Source organism: Pezoporus occidentalis, unplaced genomic scaffold (assembly GCF_034315485.1).
Source record: "Pezoporus occidentalis ecotype Australia unplaced genomic scaffold, CSIRO_AGI_Poc_V1 ctg73, whole genome shotgun sequence".
Classification (NCBI taxonomy): Eukaryota; Metazoa; Chordata; class Aves; order Psittaciformes; family Psittacidae; genus Pezoporus; species Pezoporus occidentalis.
The window spans coordinates 2,486,337-2,510,075 of NW_026916082.1; the positions used below are offsets into that span (position 1 = coordinate 2,486,337).

The 23,739-nt window shown below is 41.5% G+C and overlaps 1 protein-coding gene across 1 annotated transcript in view; it reads left to right on the forward strand.

The window, feature by feature from the left end:
* The window catches only part of SORCS3 (sortilin related VPS10 domain containing receptor 3), a 301,150-nt gene that overhangs the window by 137,932 nt on the left and 139,479 nt on the right, over window positions 1-23,739 (forward strand). Inside the window, exons 3-4 of the mRNA XM_062601930.1 lie at window positions 27-126; window positions 22,511-22,669. Of these exons, the coding sequence (XP_062457914.1) occupies window positions 27-126; window positions 22,511-22,669 (259 nt within the window). The remainder of the gene's footprint in view (window positions 1-26; window positions 127-22,510; window positions 22,670-23,739) is intronic.

Sequence of the window (23,739 nt, forward strand, 5' to 3'; positions counted from 1 at the left end):
CTCTTTTTGTTTACTCTTTTCTCCAGGTCAACAGACTATGGCACTACCTATGAAAAGCTAAATGACAAAGTAGGCCTGAAGACTGTGTTGAGCTACCTTTATGTCAGTCCCACTAACAAGAGGAAGGTAAGGGAGAGCCATCGAGCTGGTAGCTATAGAAACAAAATTACAGCGTTCTGTTCATTTTGAGAGGAATTATGATCCTAAAGTGAAATCCGTTGGTAATTCACAAGAGCTTGAATTTGCTAAGTTGCACTACTGCAATTCCATGTAATCCAGTAGAACTATGCCTATTTCACTTGTGATAGGGATGGAGCACTTAATCTTCTGCTAAATGTGTTAAGAGAAATAAAAGGGTTGCTTTTGTTTGCTTCTGACTGTTATAACTTTAAGGAAGCTGAACTCACACAAATATTTCTGGGGCTCTTGCTTAAACTTGCTTTGGCTAATACACCTCTCCCTGCCTTCTCTGTCTCATTATTTGAAATACTGTGTAAAAGACATTTATTTCTGCATTTGACTCTTTTCCCCTTTATTCTTTTCCTAGCTAAGAAGTTGGAGGTAAAGATGTAAATGACATTTTCATTGGTTGCATCATATAAGGGGGCTGAAAGCAGTATATGCTTGGGAGAGTGGGTGGGAGACCTACAATTTGATTTGAATGTGTGGGAGAGAAGATGAGGTCATAGCTTTCAAGCCCCTTGCTCATGCTTCCCACATGATGCAATTAAGGCTGCAGCTGGCTCACAGAACACAGCCCAGGAGTTACTATTCAGTGCCTTTTTGGTTTAAAATTATTGCTTGTGTTGATTCAGGGGAGGTAGTGGGACTGAGATACTTTCATCTACCCACACAAATTAATGTGGGTGGGTTGCAGCACATACCTAATTGCTGGCAGTGGATTCGTGTTTGGATGGGTTGCAGCCCATTTGCCTTGATCACGTCCAAAGTGCCCCTCTCCTGTCTCCATCCATAGGTTTCCAAACTGGTATTTTGATACTTGTACTGTTCTTATTACTAGTATTGTGTTTTCCATCACTAGTCAGCCTACAGAAGTTTGGGCAACCTTAAAGCAGCCATAGCTCTCCTTACTATTGGCAGCAATATGTGTGTGTTTGGATGCATACAGGAGAAGAAGAATGCAGTAAGGGTTGGCTTATATTTTTTCTGACGCAGAAGCTGAATTATTGTGACAACTAATTTGACTTCCTTTTGTCCTGAGCAAAATGGAATGAAGATGTTTTACAATGGGCTCTCCTGGCCTTCCACCCCTCCCGTATCCAATATTGTAGGCACTGAAGAGTTAACTCTTCTTCGTTCTGTTTCCAAAGCAACTCTGCCCACCCAAAATCAGTTACAAATCCTACGTCGCTGGTGTAAAGTCTCCCTCACAAATCAGAGTACTAGCACATATCATTATTTTCTAGCAATTTCTGAAGCTATCAAGCTTACAGATTAGCAGTCTTTTCTCTCTTTATTTCCATTAATAATACCTACATTTCATTATATAGTGGCATGCAGACCTGTCTTTACCTGCTGCTTTCTTATTTCAGATGACAATTTTAACCTCTTTTCTGCTCTTATGTCTTAAAGAAATTATTTCTGGACCTATTTGTGCATCTTTGCTCTTCTTCTCCCTTGCAAAAAGTCTTTTGAAATGGGGAGATGTGCTGTTAGAAAAAAAGATACAGAAAACCAGCATGAGTGCTGGCTGCTGTGGGAACAACTTGTTTCCATTCTTTCTATCTCTGTTAAATATATGGACACTGATATTGTACATGGTTGTAGAAAGCTGGTTTGTCTGAACCTGGAGCTGACTCTGCTGTGTTGACCATCAAAGTAATTCCAAACAACAATGCAGCATTTCAAAAATGCCCAAAGAAGGTGTCACTGGGTTGTAGAATCTGGGATTTGTCAAATTCAATTTCAGGTTTACTGTCCATGTGCCCCTACAGATCCATGAGGTTGTGCACTGCAAAAAACACACTTGTGTTGTAACGTTCTCCCAAGTCTGTCTGGGTGAATATTGTTAAAGTGGCCTGCAGAGTAAGCAGCTTGGTTTTGCTGAGCTCCTGAGGACAGCCACCAATAATGAATCACAAAGCAGTAAGTGAATCCGCAGAGACCTTATAGCAGCCTCCCAGTACCTAGAAGGAGCCTACAAGAAATCTGGAGAGGGATTTTTACAGGGGCATGTAGTGATAGGACAAGGGGAAATGGCTTTAAACTGACAAGAGGGTAGATTTATGTTAGACATTAGGAAAAAATTCTTTCCTGTGTTGGTGGTGAGACACTGACACATGTTGCCTAGGGAAGCGGTAGCTGCCCCATCCCTGGCAGTGTTCAAGGTCAGGCTGGACGGGGTGTGGAGTGAGAGGTGGCCCTGGCCATGGCAGGGAGTTGGAACTGGGCAACCTTTAAGGACCCTTTCAACCCAAACCATTCTATGGTTCTATGATCCCTTGTTTTTCACCTCTGACAGCACAAGTGCTGGCTAACTGAACACAACTGCAGTGGTCTGCAAGCCTCAAAAATCGGTCTTTGAGGTAATAAACAAGGAGGGATATACCAAAAGTAACAGACGTGCACAGGGCCTGTGAGCACACAGTGGATCATGCAGACCCTTTCCAAACAAGATATTCTCTCCTGAGGCATTAGCTGCTAGGTACTGATTGGACCCTGCACGCCTTGCAGCTCCTGTCGATTTTTGATGGGTTTGCACACTGTTGCTAACACTATCTGCTCATTAGTGCTTAGAGGATTAGCAGTTACTTGGAGGAGGAGAAAAACTTTCCATACATTCATTCCTAATTGATTTACTAGTGAGAAGGATAATTACCTCTCAGCTACCCTGCAGAACTACAGTGGGAATTACCTGTCAGATTTCTTTGAAGACCCAAAATGCCTCTCTTCAGCTGTTAAATAGGAATTATGCATTCAGCCAAATGCCAGTTACATAAATATAATTTACCTGAATTGTGGCGTAACCCTTGGCTCAATTATGAAACAAGAGGATTTAAATGCTTGCTTTTTTAATTCTTTTAAAAGAAAGGTTTTTTGTTTCTGATTTCTTTTTTTGTAAATCTTTGGTGGGAATATTGTAAGTTTTTTTGGCAGCTTCTGCTGTTGTTCCCTGATTAGCTGTCAGGTCATCACAGCTGGGCACTGATTTCTCAATACCAACATCTCCGCTTATTGCATTATGGGGGATCAGATGAGGCCAGAGCTGAAATGCACCCCTGGATGTGCATGGCTACAACCCATGGTCTGGGTGCCTCCATCATTGCCCTTCTCTCTTTGTCCCACGAAAGCCACACCTCTTGCACATCTTACCCTCCTGACTTATGGCACTCCAATACTTTTCTTACAAACTGTATTCCTTTCTGAAAGAAAAATTGAGTTTAGTGTAGGAATGATTTGGTGAAATTCTGGAACACATGCAATGTGTGGAAGTTCTAATGGCTCTTTAGGCCTGTAAGTGTTTAATTCTTATTGGGTTTTATTCTGTTCCCAACAAGAGCAGAGCTCTGTATTTACTATACAACATTGACAGCAAAAACCAAGCCCATGCTTAGCCTCCCTCTTTTAAGCTTGTTTAGTTTGGATTATTTATCTCATCAATTTTATTAGTTTCATGTTCTCTTTAGGGTTCCTTCTAAGCTGTTCCTCTCTGTGTCTCCCATCCCTAGCTGGAAAGCCTCAGCATGGTGTTGAATATTACCCTATCTGTATTTGGTGTCTTGTTGAGTACTGAAATGTCTTTCCTGAGACAGGTGACTAAGAAACACTGGAGCACCCTGGAAACAGCTGCTTCCTCAGTCCTGCCCTTTGCTCCTCAGTGAAACACATTGATTACTAGTATTTATCAGTGGGTAAAATCACTGTGGAGAGGTCATGTCTTTGTGCCTGAAGAAGGAGAGGCAGCTGAGAGGAGAATCTCTGTTCTTATCGTGGTGATAAATCATGGATGGCCTCTGTTCTTCTTGGGCACCTCCTGATGTGCTGGTGTTCAGCACTTAGAGGCCAGATTTAATCTCCAGGTGTTCCTTGTTTTTACACATTACTGCTGGGAGATATCAACCCTCTGCATGTAAGGAGTTAACCAAGGCCGTGTGGCCAAGACTGAGCTGACGGGACTTTGGCTGTGTCCCCACATGGTGCTGGGCAGAGGCTGCTGACCCAACCTGCCAATGACTGGGTTTGGAGCTGAGGTAGGGGGTGTCCATTTCCTAGAAAACACAAGAAAGTATTTGGAAAACATGCTTTACTGTTGTGTAATTTGAGATTTATATTCATAAATAAATCAGTAGAACAACATGCAAATACCAAAGAAAGATGCTGAGAATACTTTTTCCCGGTTATGATTCCTCTTGCCTCTCACTGCTAGTGATCAGAGCCATCCTGGTGATCTGAGAGCACCCATCACTTGAAATGAGTCCACCCTGGAGTGCCGGCATAAGGAAAGAGTCAAGCAGGCTCCAGCCCATTGTGAATCTGTAGCCTCTGGCTGCATCAGAGCCAAAATGCTTCCTGCCATGAGCCAGGACTACTTCCTCCTCCTGTTGAGCAGTTATATGACTTCTCCCAAGAAAGGAGGATTTCTCCTAAGATGCTCAGGGTTTCACAACTTTTTACGACTGTGCCTACAGCCTCTGGTGCTGGAAACTGAAACTGACAAACTTGTATCCATTCTCCTGAAGACGCTTGGGCTGTTTCTTCTTTCGCTTGCACTCTAGGGACTTAGATCAGGAAAATCTTCATTGATTTCCCATTAATACTATGAAATTCCAGGTGACCATTAGACCTAGCAGTGTCCTGGGGGCTACGGCTTTCTTAAGTGTTACCGTTTGGAGCCCTAGAGAGAAGCCAACTGCCTGCAGTTTTGACACTTCTTACCACCATGAAGATGCTTTAATAGGCAGAGTGTATTCCAGGCCACATCTTCCCCTTCAGTGCATCTGCCCACACAGTTGTTTGCCTGAGAGACTACATGAGAAGCATCTGCTTTACCCTGTTCAGACATAGGTTGCAACAAGCCTAATAATTCTGTGCTGAACTTCAGAAAGGAGAAACTTTCATATTTGTTTAGGCTAGTTTACAGGTGAAAGGGACTTAGGGGCAGATGGTTGAGTGCTCTGAAAAGCTGAGGCTTGCAGAATGGCTTTTCTACCTTATAGCCTCTTCTCTGTCTTTAGGGATATGACAAAAGGCTGCTTACTCTCTGCTGGGCAGAGATCTCAGTTCCCTGCTGAACTTTAATTTAATGCTGTATTTTGGGCGTTAGTTTCATTTCACTAGAGTCAGATTTTCACAGCAGTCTGGGAATTAGAACTGTTTATTTCTTCCAAAGCACTAAGGAAAGCAGTCTCTTCTATTTTAATAAGAACATTTCTCTTGACTTTTTAAATTACCATTTTCTTTCTATCCCAATATTTCTTTTTCTCTTAGGTTGTTGAAAACTTTCTATTAGAAAATTGAATAAATTCTACAAAATGCGATTCTCTGACTGCCTGCACTTCAAAAAGGCAGTGTTTGGAGCTGAAGTGCTGTGAGTCCCTATTTTCTATCATGGGTTGGTCTGCTGTGTAAGATCCCCTATCCCCAGAACATTTCCTTTCTTCCTGGCTGTCAGTGACAGGATTTGTTTTAGAATTGATGCCTCACAGAGAGGTGCAAAGTCAATCCAAAGGGTGCAGAAAGAAGATGAGACCAGAAGTCCCATATATGAAGAGCTGCTCCTTTCAGACACTGAGGTGCCGTTTTGAATCTCAAGGAATTCTTGAACCATAGATTTCATGTATTACTTTCACCATGAAGTGTTCTGTGAAGAGTGCATATTCTTGGTGAAGGTGTTGTTTAGTTCAAAACCCAGTGTGCACTGCAAAACTTTTATCTGTACTCTTGGGATTTCTGTAGAGGTTGAGAGGATGGAGTTAAAAAGCATTTAAAAGACGAGAGGAAAAAGGAACAGAATGACAACTCTGGCAAAATCAAAACAAAAAGCACTTGCCTGTATATTGGATTGCTCAGATGAGATGTGGATAAATGGGAGGTCCTGATTGCATTTAAGATCCGGGGTGACAGTTCTGATGTCTTGGAAATACCTTCCTTCACGAATTTGCTTTGCAATTCAATTTGATTCAGTCGTCTTTAGCTTTTCTTTTGCACTGTTACCGTCGTTGTTGTAGGTGATATCTTGAAGAATTAAAAGGTCTGTAGTCTTTTATGGTAGCTCTCTGCACAGAAATATCACTCAAGTGCAGTGATTGAAAAGAGGATTCTCCCAATTTTTCCCTGATGCCAGATCTGAAGCATGGAGATTTTATTCATAGACAGACTTTGTAGCTAAGTGATTTGAAGAGTAGTTGCAGACAGCATAAAGAAGACATAAACTTACAGTGCTCACTTAAATAGCTTTGAGAAAATGGCTTTGCAGACTGTTTTCCCAGTTGTCATACAGTCAAAATGGAGGGGCTGTCCGAATCACTAAAGCTATAAAAGCCAAAGGCAGTGCCGCACCTCTCAGACCTATTCATGCCTCTGAATGTGGCCCATCACAATGAGAAACATTGAGAGGTATTTGGAGAGTCAGAAGCTCTGAAAGCTAAACCTAATTAGGTTTGTTTGTTTCTGTGCAGTATGGGTATGAAGTGCAGTGACTGTTTATGAGCTGGCACAGGGTAGCGTTGCGTTTCAGTTCAGGTTAATGAAGGAAGAAGTTAATTGTGACTGAAATATCAGAATTGCAGAGGAATGCGTCTGCCTGACTGCAAACTAGCTACCACATTGGGAATGACACCTCCTCTTACAGAAGTTGGAGATCCTAAATGAGTTCAAGTCATTTTGACCTCCTCACTTGACCTCCTCTGTATTTTTTCTTGCTTACTTGGAGGGTGAGAGCAAACCGCATCTTGGTCTCATGTAGGGGCCAAAGGGAATTCCTCAGAAGTTTTTGGAGCCTCAGGGCAGAACCATGGTCCAAACTGAATATGTTTTGCCTTCATTTCTTAGTTCATTTGATCCCAAAGGGATCCCCAGCATTTTGCTTTCTCCTTGCTCATCAAATGTGTGGTAGGCTTATGAAGCAGAGGTTGCAGCATGCACCTGATGCTTGCTAACCCAGCCTGAACTAAGCTGACATCCTTTGCCACAGCTCCCATTAGTCATCTGCTGCTTTTCTCTAAGGTTGCATCCCAAGCTATCGGTGAGGAACTAAGCTCTGGAGTATCCTAAAGCCATTTGGCAGATGGAATGTTTCTTTGGACCCTTTTTCCTTATTATGCTGACACCATGATAAACAACATGTGCTGCAAACTGGCATTTGCTGATGTAATCTCAGAGACCATATTTATAACACAAAGACAACAGGGGTGAGTTAGAGTCACAGGGCAGGAGTGATAGAACCAGTTGTTTCTACTGTCTTTTATCCCTAATCTTTTCCTTCAGCTCCATGAAATACTAAACAGCACTTGGTTTTGCAGCTGCCATTAACAGGGCCTAAATTACCTGAGCTACAGATGCAGTTGTAGTCATCTCTGTGCACCTTTTCTCTGGACCTGTTGAGTCTCACTCCAAACCCTACCCAGGCCAGAGCCTATGTGGGCAGAACCTGCCTGCTGCTGTAAAAGACAGGCTGTAGCTCTGAAACACAGCATCTGTGTTACCTGAGCAGGGGAAACTTGTCTGCTCTGCTTATAACAGCGGATTGTACAAATGTGAGTGCGATCTGGTTAACGTTGCAATGTATTCTGTCATGTAAATACACCTTAGCAACAGTTGCTCTCAGTCTCCAGAACTCTCAATTTAAATAGAGGAATAAAGTACGAATGAAGAAGTAATATTTTTCTTCACTTACTGATGAAAAAAGGATGATTTCCTCAAGGTCGCCCATAACATCAGTGGCAGTCAGAGGATATGTGACATGATGGGTTTTATCTACAAGGTGCAGTCTTGTGGGCTGTTGTGCATGGGATTCTCTCTACTTCACAAATTAATTCAGCTTGAATTTGTCACCTGAAAAAAGAGAGAACTTTTGTAAATGTTTGCAGAACCATGACCTGAAACTTCATGAAAGAAATGGAGAATACGACTTTAGGAATCTCTCCTTGTGAGGGGTTTTCTGTCTCTTTTGAATTCAGAAAAGTCACGTTTTCAGAGTAGGTTTCTCTGATCTTTCGTACATAGGAAATATAACTTCCCAGTGCTGTATGACTCAGTGTATTAGTGTTTTAAACCTGATTCAAAATCAATGAAGAGAAGATACTGAGACGTAAGGGCAAAATAAGTATGTTACTAGAATACTCTTAAAGTATAGGGTCTTTTTTAGTGTGTCCAAATATTTTTAATTATTATTCTTACTATTATTATTACATTATTATTATATTTGGGGATTGTGCCTCTTTGTGGATCTTTGCACTCAAGGAGCTCCTGTAAGAGTGCTCTCCTCTGCTGCAGCCTGGGACTGTGGGGCCTGGCATGTCAGATGTCCCACTGGGACCTGGCATGACCAGTGGGCTCCTGTACTTAAAGAAAGAACAAACTAGTAAGTGTTTGCTTGCAGGTTTTAATTTAACTACTAACTTGACATGAATCATAGAGATAAATGGAGATTGTATAGCTTCTGTGGTCTGTGGTTCCATGGTATGTGACCACTTGTCAGCACAGAGCACAGAATTGGGACCCAAGCTTATGAGATAGCCCCAGTGGAAGTTTTTATTTAAACAGGGACAGTCTGACTGCTGTATTACAGGTGAGTTGGAACATGAAAACTGGAGGTTCTTGGGGCTTTTTCAGTTAATTCTCTGAAAAAGCAGATGCATTAAAAAAACCCAGCCAAACAAAAAAACCCAAACTCCCCTGAGCCTCACCCACTGCTCATCAGCTGTTTCTAAAAATAAACACAATTGAGATCATTAGCAAAATGCTCACATATGGCATTACTTAATGGGAGTGGAGGGGAAAGGGTTATAAGAGAAATGGGTGTTTCTGCTTATACCTTATATCTGTCTTAAAGATGCTACATTGGAAACCGTCGTTTCAGTGTTCATGAAGAAAACCCCCGTTCATCTATTATGAAACTTCAAATTAGAGTTGCCTGTGTGTGCCCTTATGCATCTGCATGTCATAAGTCTTTGTACTTACCCATTCCAAGAGCTTTTACTTGCATTTTTCGTTGGTTTCTGAACACATTTAATTCATGTTTGATTAGTGCTGAGGTAAGTGTTTAAAGCGAATAGAAACCTAATGCAGGATTTAATTAATAAAGGTAGGGAATAAAATGAGGGCTGTCTAAATGGCTTTTTGAATGTTTTGTTACAGAAGTGTCATTTTAGCCTTCACAGACATTGCAAGCCTGGTGATAAAAGTAAGCACTGGACACAAGATGTATAAGTAAAATAAATAAAAAAGACCCCAGTGAGACACTTGCTGTGTCATTTATCCAACAGGGACTGGAACTGTGATCCTGAAATCCTTGCTTAGATGCTGCCTGGGGCTTTGGGAAAAAAATGGCCACTTGAATGAAAGCAGGCACACATTTTAGGAAGAGGCAAACCAGAATTCAAACCCTTTGGGCTTGAAAGGCTTACTATGCACACTTCCCTGAGGTTGCTTTGACTGCAAGAACTGAGAGGATGAGCCGTGTTCATCTGGCATTGTTTGTGGATAGCAAATGTAGGTACCTACCACTTTAGGCATACAACTCTCAGTCCCATCATCCAAAAAAACCCCTAAAATTGGTTGAGGATGGTATCACTGCACGTCATTGTCTATGGGAATGGCTGGAGATTCCTATTGGAAGATGGAAAGGTAGGAGGAGCCCAAGCCAATACATAAGCTTTGTTTGTAGGACTTGCAAATAATGTTTGGGGAAGAAAGGCCAGTTAACAGGTAAGAATTGGCTTGGCAGGATACTGGTGCACATCTATGACAAGGGCGCCTTTTCTGGCTTTCTAAATGTCAATCAGTCTCTTCTGTTGCTCTCTCTTCCTGCTTCACTTTGTATTGCTAGAGTCAGGGCTCTATGGAGCCTTAGGGATGGAATGAGGTCGTAAGAAAAGCAGTGGGGTAAAACTAGAAAGGTCACATCTGCATTTAGATGTAGACTTCCCAGAGCTGGCTGTTGGTATTTGATAAAGAAGCAGTTTGCTCTAATTTAGCCACCTAGTGTTAAAAGACAGATCAAAGTTATAATATCCACTAAAATAAAGCTGCAGTTTTGTCACTTAGCATGGCCATTGCTTTAATGAATTGGGCAGAGTGGACCTGTGTGAAGTTTCAGAGTGCCCTGCCTTAGTTACAGGGACAAAGCAGGTGTCAGGATGCATCACCTTGTAATGGGCTGCCTGTGCTTAGCGCCCAGCCTGTCAGCAGGGCAGACACAGCAGCAGATGCTGATGCAGGGCAGGTTTATGAGACTTCCTTCCTTTCTCCACCTTCCCTACCTCTCTATGAAACATGGCCATATCTTTTACGGCTGCAGCTCCAATAATATATTAATTTATGGCGTAAGAAAAATGAGGTAGTTTTGAATTAACGAGAAGGGGAATGGTGCTTCACAGATAGCAGGATAATCCATCAATAATAACGAGTCAGCATGTCTTGTTATTAAAAAGGAGGAAAAATAATAGCATGGATGGAGAGCAGCTCTTGCAAAAGGGGTAGGTGGGTTCTTTTAAAGACCTTGATCTTTACTGATAAGAGCTGGTTCACCAGGACAGTTATTCTTCTTTTGGGACAATCCTCCCCTACCTCCTGCCAGCCCCAAGTCCACTAGTCTGTGGAAAAATTTCTTTTTATTTCATTCTTTTCCAAAGGGAAAAATAGAAAAAATTCAATATTATTCATCGAGTGAATTCTCAGTTTTGATAGAAAAGATCAGCAAAGTCAGCAGGGTAAGTGCTGGCCGCTGTCTCTTCTGCCATATATGCACTTTTGCATCTTACAGAGCAAATGCTGTAACTCCAATTTCAGCTCTGATGAGATCAGTTCTGTGTAAAATGCTTTATCCCAAGCAGCACTGTGAATTCTGGAAGCCCTTGTGTGGTTGTGTTAGGAGCAGCTGTTTTTTGGCATGGAGCTTAGCTGGGCTGAAACATTTCAGCACATCTCAGAGTGCTTAAGGCCCTTGACCCTATCTGTCCCAAAATCCTTTTTTTTCCATTGTGTACAGACAGATGTTGCTGGACTCTGAAAGTGATGGTAGGGATTTTCTAAGTAGTGCACAGATACAGTTAGAGGAAACTCAGGCTGTAGTTTTCTTATAAATCTGGGGAATCAATGCTTAGCCCAGTCCTTATGTCTCTGTCTGAGGAGAGATTGGTGCTGCCTTTTACAGTGGGCTCCACAGTATTTTAATTCCCTTGCAACAAGTCCTTTTTCTGGCAAAAAAAAAAAGCTTATCTGACACCTTTTACCTCCCTTGGAGCCATTCCACAGCGGGAGAATATGATCCTTAGAAATGAGTGCAAGAAGGCAACAAAACGAAGCAGCTGTGCTCAGAACTGTGAGCAGTAGTGTAAAGGAGGCAATGAGCAAAGTGCTCGGAACCTGGAAATGGGTAGAAAGATGGAGTCAGCTTGGCAATTTTTTGGCTTTTGCCAATTGATTCTTAAACTAAAGTGTCAGGGTTTTGCTGCAGGTAAAATCTTTGTCCCCTCTTCCAATACCCTTTCATCTTGCAGTAGTTCTTCAGGACACTGCAGTGTGTAGTGTCCCTGTTGGAAGAGGACATAGTGTCTGTGGTCCATGGGACAGTAACTCAGCTTCTTGGTGTGTAATTGCAGGCAAGACTTCTACCATAAACCTGCAAGGACTGTATCATTAGGAGCTAATTTTGCAAATGTAATGGAAAACGTCAAAGCCAGTGAGCTGGTACTTGTGAATCCTGGTCCGACATCCAGGACCTTCCTTTACATTACCTGAGTTAGCATGTGAAGCTTGCAACCACAATGGATAGCTTAGAGCTGTGTGCTACTGTGCAGAGCACTGTAATGTCATAGTTTGTACCTTTAACCTTTAGTTTCTGAGGGCCTCAGCCTTCCATCCAGAAAATGGATAACCTTCTCCTGCCTCTTCAGCTTCTGCCTCTGGTGGGATGTTAGGAAGAGAAGTGCATGAGGGACAGTGAGGAACATGAGTAATATATGTCAGGCAAGTAAATTGAGATAGATCATTAGCATCTGTATGTGAACATTGATAAAGCTAACTCTTGTCTATTTTCTCTCTGCAATCTGACTAAAAAGCAGAAAAATAAAGTGTGTAAGCAGAGGAGAAGCAATGATGCATTTAGAATTGTATTGAGGTTTAATGGCCTCAAGAGAGATACATAATACAATTTTTATTTTACTAAAGAGGCATGAAACACTCTACTGTCCTCAAGTGAAATAGACTGCGGTATACAGGCTGCAAAAGTTTACCTACATGAGTAACTATCCATGGACACCTCTTTGTTTTCTGTAATGCGGCAACTACTGTGAGTAAACTTATTCCCACATGTAAAGTGTTCTTTCAAGTGAGACCTATAATCAGAGGAATATTTTTGTGTAAATGGTGTTCTCAGTTCCAGCAGCTGTGGTGCACACAACCTCTCCTTACTGATAACATTGTCTGTAACTATTTCTGCTTACATGGTAAGTTGACATAATGGTGAAAATTACTTTGTAGTTCTATGGAGAATAGCACAACCATGCATTTACTCAAATAACATATAATTATAACAGTGAATGCAGCTTTTCTCTTCCTGTGCACACAGTTTGGGATCAGAGCTCTTCTGTGTCACTAGAAAAAGCTGGTGACCACAAACCAGTGTGTCAGATGATTCAGCAGTTAGGGATTTCCTATGTAGAAGCAACAGGAGTAAAAAGGCATCATGAAGAGCTATGCCATGCAGAAGTACCAGACTCCAGAGGAAAACATAATGTAGATCAGAAGCTTTAAATTTCTTTTCTTCTGATCTACTGTCTTTTTTTTTTCCTGTGGAAGCATTGGTTGTTGCGGAAGGTCATCAGCCAAGGCTCCTTCTACTCCTGGTCCGGGCCCAGTCATGGAAGTGCTGGTCAAACTGGATATATACAAACCCAGCCATAAGTGGTGGTGCTTGTAATTAATTTGTCAGTTCATAGAAAGGAACTGTGCATGAACATGCTGTGATATGGAAAAGCCTTTGGCAAAATAGCTGAACAACATGCAGCACTGAAGTGACCTCAGGAAGGTGGGATTACTGTGGCAGAGGACTTTGCTCTGATGATCTGTGGGGAGCTGGAGAATGTGTAGCTGTAACGAGAGTAAAATGGGATGGAATAACCTCGGGTAAACTCTGCCTTGCTGTGACAATGAAAAGGTTCTACAACCAAGCATGTGGCTGCTGCCAGTCACTCTTTGCCAGGTCAAACACATGCTTTTTGGATGGCTTCCATCCCCACTGGCACCTGAAATTTAACAAGCAAATACTTGCTGTGCCTTGTAATTAAAAGTGAAAAGTACATGTGTCCAGTGCCAAAAAAGACAAGAGAAAGCAGGGAGACATGTTGTTCTGACCTGCTTAGCAGTAAAACAAAGATGAGATGTTCTGCTTTGTTGGGTCTAATATGATGGCTTATTCCACTCCTGTGCACGCAAATTGGATCCAGCCTGGGATTTGGCATTGTGGGCAGGTTAGGATGGAAGCCTTAGAGGATCTGAGTTGTTTTTCCAGCTCTGATTTTGCTGAAGCCTTACAGCAATGATACGTTTTCATTTCCCACCTGCCAAGGAGGATGGCAGAGTGGTTTTCCTTGAGGGGCTCTTGCTCTGTATCCAATTTAGCCTTGATTTGCTCCTGATCCTCAGCGCATCCTGCAAGGTGCATCTGTGCTCTTGTGCAGCTGCTGGAGGTGGTAATTAAATGAAGTGCTTTCTCCGTAGGGGGGTAGGGTGTGCGAACTTGGAATTCTGTGAAGTGTTTTGTTTTGGTATGGCAATTTATGGCGGGTATGGCTGCAGTGCCAGGAGCCTGGTTGAATTTTGTACAAATCTGAGCTTTTAGCTGTAATTGTAGTTTGGATATATTGGATATGAGAAACAACAGAGGTCAGAAATAGTAACCAGGGTTATTCCCTGTAAACAGGCATGGTGGGCTGATGTGCACCTCCTTAGAGAAGGCAAGTAGTGCTGGTCCTCATCTGATGTACTTCCACTAATGTCTCTTCTCAGAATTAGTCATGTAAAATATATCTCCTATGGATCTTTCAGACAGGAGAACAGCTCTATCTCAGTCTCCCCAAAGCATTTCTGGCATCTTCATCCCTTTTAATCTTTACAACATGCAAATGAAAGAATTACTGAGATGCTGTAGTCTTAAATATATCCTCTTTCCTGACTGAGCCAGCTGTACGTAGCACATGCTGAGACTATATATTCCAGTTGTATGTTTAGTTTCTGAGTGTAATACTAGTATCTCATGCAAGTAGATTATTCATCCTCATAGGCTAGATTTATGCTCCCTTGAATGACTGGTTCCAAGTTCTGTTGAGATAAGGCACATATTGAGGTTGATTGTAGATAAAACTCTAAATTTTATTTCTGACAGTATCAGGATTCTGCTGAGGGGCTTTTCAAGTTAATAGTGAACCTGGGGTGCTTGATCCTGGTGGGGAAGGTGTGCTGTTTGGATAGCAGATTTATGCTTACATCATTTCTGATTGACAAAAGTGTCTTTACGACTACACAGACTATTGTCACGGTGCAACATACAAGACATTATGAAACTTGATCTCAATTTTGAAGATGGCCTAAGTATATATAACTAGGGGACAGCAGAATAATTGCATACTGTGTTTCAAAAGAGGATTTGATATTCATGAAAATGAACAAGCACCCCAGTGATGTCCCCTTTTGTGTTGCAGTAGCACCAGAAGACCCTGTTAGTTTAGAAAAAGAAGGAAAAACAGAAAATCAATTTATACTTTACTACTTTCTACCTTGTAATGGTCCTCTTCTTTCATGTACCCTCTGCAAAAGACAAAACATAATACAAAGATGTAAAACTCACATGTAACTTGAACAACATGATGTGCTCTTAGTCTTTCTCAGTGCTGGAAAGATGGGGAACCCACAGATGGGGTCCCCTCGACATTAGTGGCAGAGATCTATGCTGTCTTCTCAAGCCAATTTACTGCAGTAGAGAGCTGCAGTCTCCAGCACAGCTGGAGAAGTCTATGGAGGAGATCCTTCACAGGAGTTGGAGGCTTATAGAGGCAGCTGTTGACACCTGGAAAGTTCAGTGACAAGCAGTGTGATTCTGCAGAGCAGAGGTTGGTTTGTAATTACAGAGAAATCCTGATGGGAAGGAAGTTCTGGAGGGAGGTTAGCATGAAGTGCCTGAAAGGTCTTAAGAGAGCTATTTGGCTCTTTGGTCACGGTACATATAATGCAGGCCCAATGCAAAAGTCTCAGGGAAACTATTTCATTGCTCAGTTTCTGTGACTGTCTGACTCATTTTTCATTATCCAATAATAAATACAGTAGTGAAAGTCACCTTTAACACTTAAAAATTGCTTGGATTTTATTGGATTGTATTGAAGTGAGTGCCAAGGTATAAAAGCCTTATGGCTGAGGTACTTTTATAACACATGCTTCATAAACCCTTATAAAGTAAGTGCAGTGCACTTCATCCTTTAAGATTACAGCATTATGGTTCTGAGAGATGGTGATCTGGTGCTATATTCATTAATTAAATCTGATATTAATGTGAAATTTGGGGCAATAGCAGTGAAGTTACAAGAAGTTGAAACGGGCTAGATCCAGACAATTTATCTCTCGTGAAAGCTCAGTGCACCTTTACTGCTTGACTGATGCCCACAGGTTATCCTTAACATTAAGGAAGTTTTTGAGCCATGTGAAGTCAGGAGCCCCAAGTCTGGGCTGCTCTGTAACACAAGGGGTTGTGATGACTGCCTTTTGGGACACAGTTAGTAATTATGTGGAAGCTGTTGCCCTCTTCACAGCTGTGTTGTTTGGATTTCCAGAGAGCAGATGTCCTCTCATCACAGCTGCTGATCCCTAAGTAATGGGGTGGATTGCTTTACTTGTATGTAGATAAATAGGCTTTCTTGCTAGAGCAGATTTTTTGTGACTGCTATCTCCCACTTTTTGCTGTCTGACTGATATGCTTGGTGACTGGAAAGTAGAGGTTGGCTTCCTTTTCCCTTGATTATTGCAGGAGTGAGGGTATCTACGGGGCAGTTAGCAGGTGTCTGAACATCTTCTGCAGAAGTTTCTCTAAAGTTAAGGTGTGCTTTCTAAACTAGTGCAAGTCATGCAAAGATATTTTCACTTTCACGATAATTTATATTTTTTTCTGGTAAATAGTTACTTGTGATATCAGTACATTTGTGTCTCAGAGGGGCTTGAGCTGACTTAATTTAACTTTTCTAATTGAACTCACACGTGGTGAGAAAGGAAAAAATGCATGAGATTTTCATTGCAGTGCATTGCATCTGTCCTCCGTGGGATTGGCATAGAAGGGCTTTGGGTATACTGTGTAGCTGTGTTCTAAGAGGTTAAGGTTTTGTATATACCTCCGAGGGCATCTACCTCCAAGGGCATCCTTTAGCCTGCAGTGCAAGTAAATTGCAGTAATGATATAGAAGAGAGGAAGAATGGGAAGGGAATGAGTAACCAAGTATTTGCCAAAAATTTGAGAAATTTCAGATGGTCAAACATTTAATTTAAAATGCTTCAGCATTAAGAAATTATTTTTCCAATAATAGATTTCCAGAATATTTGTATTGAACATACTTATGGTAAACTGATGCTTTGAAGGAAGAAAAAAAAAATTTGTATCTTTAAGCCTTTAAATGTCATTTGATTTTGGTTTTTCAGTTTCATAAGGAGGAAAAGACATCATAAGTCCAAACAAAGCAAAAGTCCTCTGCTTACATTGACATTTGAGCATAAATTGTTGAAAGTTTGTTGCTTTTTAAACTCAAAGCTAATATGGAACTTGGAAAGTAGGCTTAGCTCAAGAGGTCTTGTGGGACCATACAATCCTTTACATGTTTTACCCAACAAAAACAAACCAAAACCAAAAAAAGCATTTTTTCCCTTTTTTTAAATCAGGTTTTTTTTTCCTCATTGTTGATGTAGATGTAGCCTGGCTTTAGGAAGGACCTAAAGTTGTTTTAGGAAGGACCTAAAGTGCTTCTGAGTTGAGGCTCTAGTGGGAGGGGATGAAAAAATGTAATGGTAAAGCCGTTTCACATATAAACTGAGCGCATTCGGTGTGGAAATCACTATGAAGCTGTAAACATGAAACCCCGAGTTTTTGGTTTTGGAGCAGTGATTGTGGCAGAACTACCTTTTCAATTGCAGAAGAGGACAATGCGGTGCTACAGAGCAAATTCCTATTACTTTTCTTAGGAGCTGGGTTTCTTTTGTAATTGTGGAGGCTTTTGTGGTTTGTAGGAGGATTGGATTTTTTTCAACTGCTTTGTTTATTCCTTTTTAGAATCGTACTTTCTACAGGTGAATAAGAATGTGACTGGGACCTCTGAAAAGGACTTCTTATGAAAAGTGCATTAAAATGAAGAGGAAAATCAGAAGGCAGTACACAATGGTTTAATGCTATCTACTTGTTTCTGGGAACAAAAGACATTTATTTTGAACCTGTCTTCTTTATTCATTTACTGGATGCTTCCTCCTAATGCAGCTCAGTAGTACTTCTGCTACAGATATTGTACCTATAAAGCTTCTTCATGCTGATTTAGAGAGATGCACTTTGGTAATTTACAGTGAAAATTTATGTTGATTGGTTGAGAAAAAATAAATGATTCAGTGAAAACTAATATTAATAAAAATGTCTTTTATATGGCACATGGTTTCAGTTTTTTGTCCAGAAGTAGTTTATTAAAAGATTCAGCTATGTATGAAACAGATCTTTGTTGTGCTGGGATACATAGAACAAGGGAGCAAGAGCAGTGGTAAAACCTTTTGAATCTGATGCTGTCCTGGGTTCAGCAGTAGCAGTCATTTTTCCCCTTCTTGGTAGCTGGTGCAGTGCTGTGTTTTGACTTTCAGCTCAGGAACAGAGCTGATAACAAGGATGTTTTGGTTTGGCCAAGGACTTTGTGAGCCTCATGCTCTGCCAGGGGGGAGGGGAAGCCAGGAGGAAGCAGAGACAGGACACCTGACCCAAACTGACCAAAGAGGTATTCCATACCACAGCACGTCATGCCCAGGATGCAACTGGGAGTGAGCCGGAAGGGCTGGGAGACTACAGGGTTGGAGGAGGTATCGGTCGGAGCTTGGTCGGGCTGGGGGGGGCGAGTTATCGGTCGGCTGGTGGTGAGATGATGTATTCTCTTCCCTTGTTATTTCCTTTATCATTATTATCATTGGTGGTAGCAGCAGTGATTTGTGTTATACCTTAGTTACTAAACTGTTCTTATCTCAACCCGTGGTTGTTGCATTCTTTTCGATTCTCCTCTCCGTCCCTCCGAGAGCAGGGGGAGAGCAAGAAAAGGGGGGGGAAGTGAGCAAACGAATTACCTGACTGGGTTTAAACCACGACAGATGCTAAGGATACAAGTGATATGATGGGAGGGTGAATGTTCTTCTTGTGCCTTTTGTGCAGAAGAGGGAGGGTAGTGGTGATATGCCAAGCAGGCCAGCTCACGTGAGGGCAGAGCTGTGAAGGGTACTGAGAGAAGAAATGGGTGCCAAGCTTTAGGGGAAGTGTTTGGCATAACTGCCTGACAGATTCAGGCTGATACAAGCTCTGGCTACCTGTAGATTCAAGCCAGTAGAGTCTAGGCATGTTGCAGTGTTGTGACCGTGAGAAGTGTGCTAGTTCATTACTAGTGTGGTTCAATATTCCAGATCACAGTTGTCTTTGTGCTTGGCTAGCCTGGAGTAGGGGTCACCTGGAAGAGTGTGTCACCATCTTGACTCATCCACCTGCACGTAGCCCAAGTGAAACCAATACTGAGGAAACTTTGCATTTACCCAGTGACATCCCTGGAATTCTAATCAGGGTAGCAGGAACTCAGATTCTTAGTTACAAATCCTACCCTAATTTTTATTATATTAGCCTGTCGTGGTTTAAACCCAGTCAGGTGAACCCAGGACATAGCCCCATCAGAGGGCAAACCATTTTAGTGGATTTTTGCTGTGGTATGGTGTCACTTTCCTTCCTGCTGAACATCTCAGTCCATACATTGTAGTTTATGGACGTGAAAAGTGTCCCCTCTGGATCACCTCCCTTCTATGTAATTCCTCCACTGATGTCTGGTGTTCTGCTGAACTGGAGTTCATTCAGAACAGCTCTGTACGTATCATCATTTCCCACAGAGCTCCTGCTTTAAATGAGCACACACCACCTACCAGACAGCTCTCTTCCTCTGCGTTCATCTCCTAAGGAGTTACCTGAAGTTCAGTCTGATTTTTCAGCCTGGTTTGTTTTGTCTGGTGCTTCCATTCATTGTCTACTGAATTTTGGAAATTGGGCTGTAGACTTGAGAGGAAGAGCTATGTAGCATAAACACCTCATCTCAAATACATTTTCAAGGACTTACCTTAGCAGTAATCAATCCTGCTTTCCCTTCCCCTCTCCATTTAAACTAGAGAAGGCAGCAACTGAAAATCATATTTTATGTATATATGTGTGTATAGATGATAATGGAGAAAGGTAAAATGTAATTTCCTTTTTAATAAAGGCTGCCATTTAATTTAATATTATAGAAAATGATTAGATCTTAAAAAACTATAAATTACATTTGACAACTCTCTGATGCTCCTTTGCTGTTCCTTATGGCGATTATAAATGGCAACATAGGGTGCTGGCAGAGATGCTCATTCTGACTGGAGTTTGTTTATTGGCTCTTAATGAAAAGCGATTAATCTAAATCACTACTGGGGTGGATCCTTTGCCCTGGCCCCATAATGAGAAGTGGTGGTTTCAAGCCTTTGACAAATGTCCTGCTACTTCCCCTGCCAAAAGTTTTCCGCTCTCTCAATAGCTTCCCCCAGGAAAAAGGCACGCAATAATAATGATGATAAAAAGGCCAGGGTCTCCCACTCTTGCCATGTAACAGAACTGGATCGGTCCTAGCTGCATGACTGTTGGTGGCTTTTTGTTTTTTCATTCTGGTTGAGCCTCCAGTTTTCTTCCTTCTTACTTTGTAGGATCAGCCTTGCTTACAACCATGGATGAGAACGGGGATGTTGGTTGTGTTTTTTTCTTCATTTGAAGAATGGAAAGTGGATATCAGAACTGGTGAAGGGGGGTGGGCTACTAATGTGATGGCACTTACAACAAAGTATAACAGTTGTTAGACTCTTCCAGCTTTCCCTCTAGCTTGTAATTTTCCTACCTTGATGGTTTTATTATTTGATCTTGCAACCACTGTTACACTTCCAGAGGAACAAATTGCCTGGATTGTGAAATATTTGATGGAAACATCACCTGTTGCATCTTATCTGACCCATTTCTTGAACTGTCTGCTGAAGTGCTGCAGATCATGTGTGAAAGGGCAAAGAGGATGTTTTCTGTGTGTACCACATCAAGTCTCTGCAACTGTTAGCTGGCTTGTGCTCCTTATCTGAAGGCAGAACACTAAAAGTGACCTTTTAATGTACAGCATTATTAGCTCTGTGACCCTCTGTGACATCAGGTGGAAAACTTTTTATTCCTGAAGTATTCTTCCTTTTAAATGTAAGATCTCTCTGGAATATCTTGTTATATAGGCAGTCTTACATCCTTTTTTTCCATTCTGCAGAATCAAGCAATTTTTACTAAGCTGTTACAGTTTTATGGCACAAGCAATATGCTTTAGATGAATGGGGGTATACTTGAGGGACAGAATGTCTTTTTGAAGTCTAAGTTTCCAGTGACAGAAAAAAATATCTTGAAATACTGGGGAAACCTTTCTTGTCTGAAGCAAAACGAAACATGTCTTGATCTGATTAGAAAGAAGAAACTTGCCAAAGCTTCCTTGTTGGTGGAGGCCATCGGGAGCTATTCTCAAGACTAATTCCCAGGGAGACAGTAGCCTGTGGGGCTATTTCTCAATTCCCATGCTGTGCACCAGAGCACTTTTTTAGGAGTAATGGTGTGGCTTTCTGAGGCAACAAGTGGTTGCTGCTTTATGAGGCTGGTAGGCTGTATATGTGAGGAATGTCTGAGGACAAGCTGTGGATTTATACAGGTGGCTTCACCCTGGGACAACATTCAGTTCTAGTTTTAAAGGCCCTTTTCATTTCTTAATGGAAAGGATCAGAAACCATTTATCTTCTATTCACTTCCCTTTGGTGACCTCATGGAGTTAATGAGGTGCTTAAGATTAAACAAGCGCTGAATTTTTTTTCTTGATCGAGGTCTAACATACTGAGGGTCTTACTAGTCCTTGTAACTGATTTTTGATGTCAAAATTAATGTGTTTCCCTATGGTAGTCTTGAAGTTAGAGCTCTGTGAAGTAGAATAAGAAAAGTTATCATGGACATGTGAGCACAAGAAAACTACAGTGGATATCAGCTAGGTGATCATTCTGCAGCTAGCTAAAAAAGACAGTCCCTGGATCTGTTTTCCTGCTGAAAAGCAGTTTCTATATTTGTTTCAGCTACTGTATCAATAACCTGCTGTGTTTAGCACAGATCTAATTTATTTCCCACTGTTTGCCTTTATTTTATGGTACTGGCATTTACTTTAATGTGATGTCGTTTTCTCCAGATGTTAATAACATGGTGTTAATGTTTCCACAACATTTTTCTTGATAACATTTATGTAGAGCATGCCATCTGATAATGTGGAGTCAACGCATTTTAAAATATTGGTAATAATTTTCTAATTAAAATTAGAGGCTCAGAAGTGTTTGCCTGCCTGAACAAATTGAGGTCATACACTTTCCTGTGTTTGGGGAAAATTACATGTTCACTGAGTGAATGAGTATCTCCTACTGTATAAATTGGGAGTATGATATATAAGATTGTGTAGTAATGTTTATGCATATGTACACAGACTGTTTTCAGATGCCAGCAGCTGTTCCAGGTAGGCATTCTATGTTTCCAGGGAGGGGATGCTCTCATCTGTAGTCTGTATGCTGCCAAATAATGAGCCTTAAATCTCAGGGGTTCCTTATGTACTTTTGGAGGCAGTATCCTGCATTTGGGAAGAGAGGTGATAGACTGGAAAGGGGCCAGGAAAGCCTGGTGTGGATGTCTGAAGTTGCTATATCCAACCAAAGTCAGCCTTGTTATCAATATAGCATTCTTCATTCTTGCTGGACTTGTTTTATCTGGATAAAAAATGAAGAAAAAGAAATCACTGAATGAATCTAGGAATAAATCCACCAAATAAAATGGAAGTGAAACACTAAAAAAGCCCTCTGCCATTTGGGAAATCCTATGGGCTGTTTACACTGCTGAACAATGTTCTGAATACATCTAATAGGAATCAGTGCTGTGTAACCTCACTTTTAAATGCCGTTCAGTTTTACATTTCAATTAACACTCTTTTCCCTCAATTTTTCCATTTAGATCATGCTTCTTAGTGATCCAGAGATTGAGAGTAGCATCCTCATCAGTTCTGATGAAGGGGCTACCTACCAGAAGTACCGTCTGAACTTCTATATCCAGAGCTTGCTTTTCCATCCCAAGCAGGAGGAGTGGATCTTAGCATACAGTCTGGATCAAAAGGTGAGCAATGGATTTCATATTTCAGTGATTCTAGAGATGTGTTGAAGGGGATAGTGTCTACAACTACACACTTCCAGAGATGGTGAAGAAATTACGGTGTGCTTTACTGCTGTCATCTGGCAAGTTTAAATGTGCTCAAAACCCACTCAGTGACTCCACAGCAAGCTTGGATCACAGTGATCATGATGGGTATGGAAACTTAAGTAGCGGTGACAGTATGGAAGATGGAAAGAATCTAAGATTTGACATGACATATGGAGCTAAAAATCTATTGATTTGTAGGCCTTGGTGATTGCTGAGCTGTCTTTAAGGACTGAGCACTCAGGCTGAGTTGGTCTATAGCAGCTGGCTGTTGTGTGTAAGGCGGTGCTCTTTCTGTTTGCAAACTGAACTCAGTTATCTGGAAATCAGCGAGCAGCAGCAGATGACAAACTGTGCCACTTTTTAAGTCACTTTGCAGTGCCTTCTGTTAGTGAGGCAGTTCTTAAGCCTGTTACTTTGTCTTCTTTCATAGCGCTCATCTGTCTTGAAAGATGCTGAGCAATGCAGGTGCAGTGTGACTAGTAACATGAGGCTGTAGAATATGCGCTCCAGTTCCAGAGCAACAGTCCCCACTACAGCCCAAAGCTGAGACACAGGCCAGATGATCAAGTTACAAATTTTAGAAAGCTTAAAACTTGCCAAGCTTTTATTTTTCCTCTCATTTCTGTCACCTATAGACTCAGGAAAGGAAAAACATGCTGAATAGCCACTCTGTAAGTTTTTTGCATTGTGGTGGGTTGATTCTATCTGGACAGCAGGTGCCCACCAAAGCTGCTCTCTCACTCCCTCTCCTCAAATGAACAGGGGAAAAGAAAGACCATGAAAGGCTGGTGGGTCAAGATAAGGACAGGGAGATCCCTCAGCAAAATGGCTGAGTTTTTTTGTCATGGCAAACCAGGCTTAATTTGGGGAAATCAGTTTATTTATTACCCACCAAATCACAGTTGGGTAATGAGAAATAGAAAACAAATCTTAAAATCATCTTCCACCCACACCTCCCTTCTTACCCAGGTTCAACTTCACTCCTT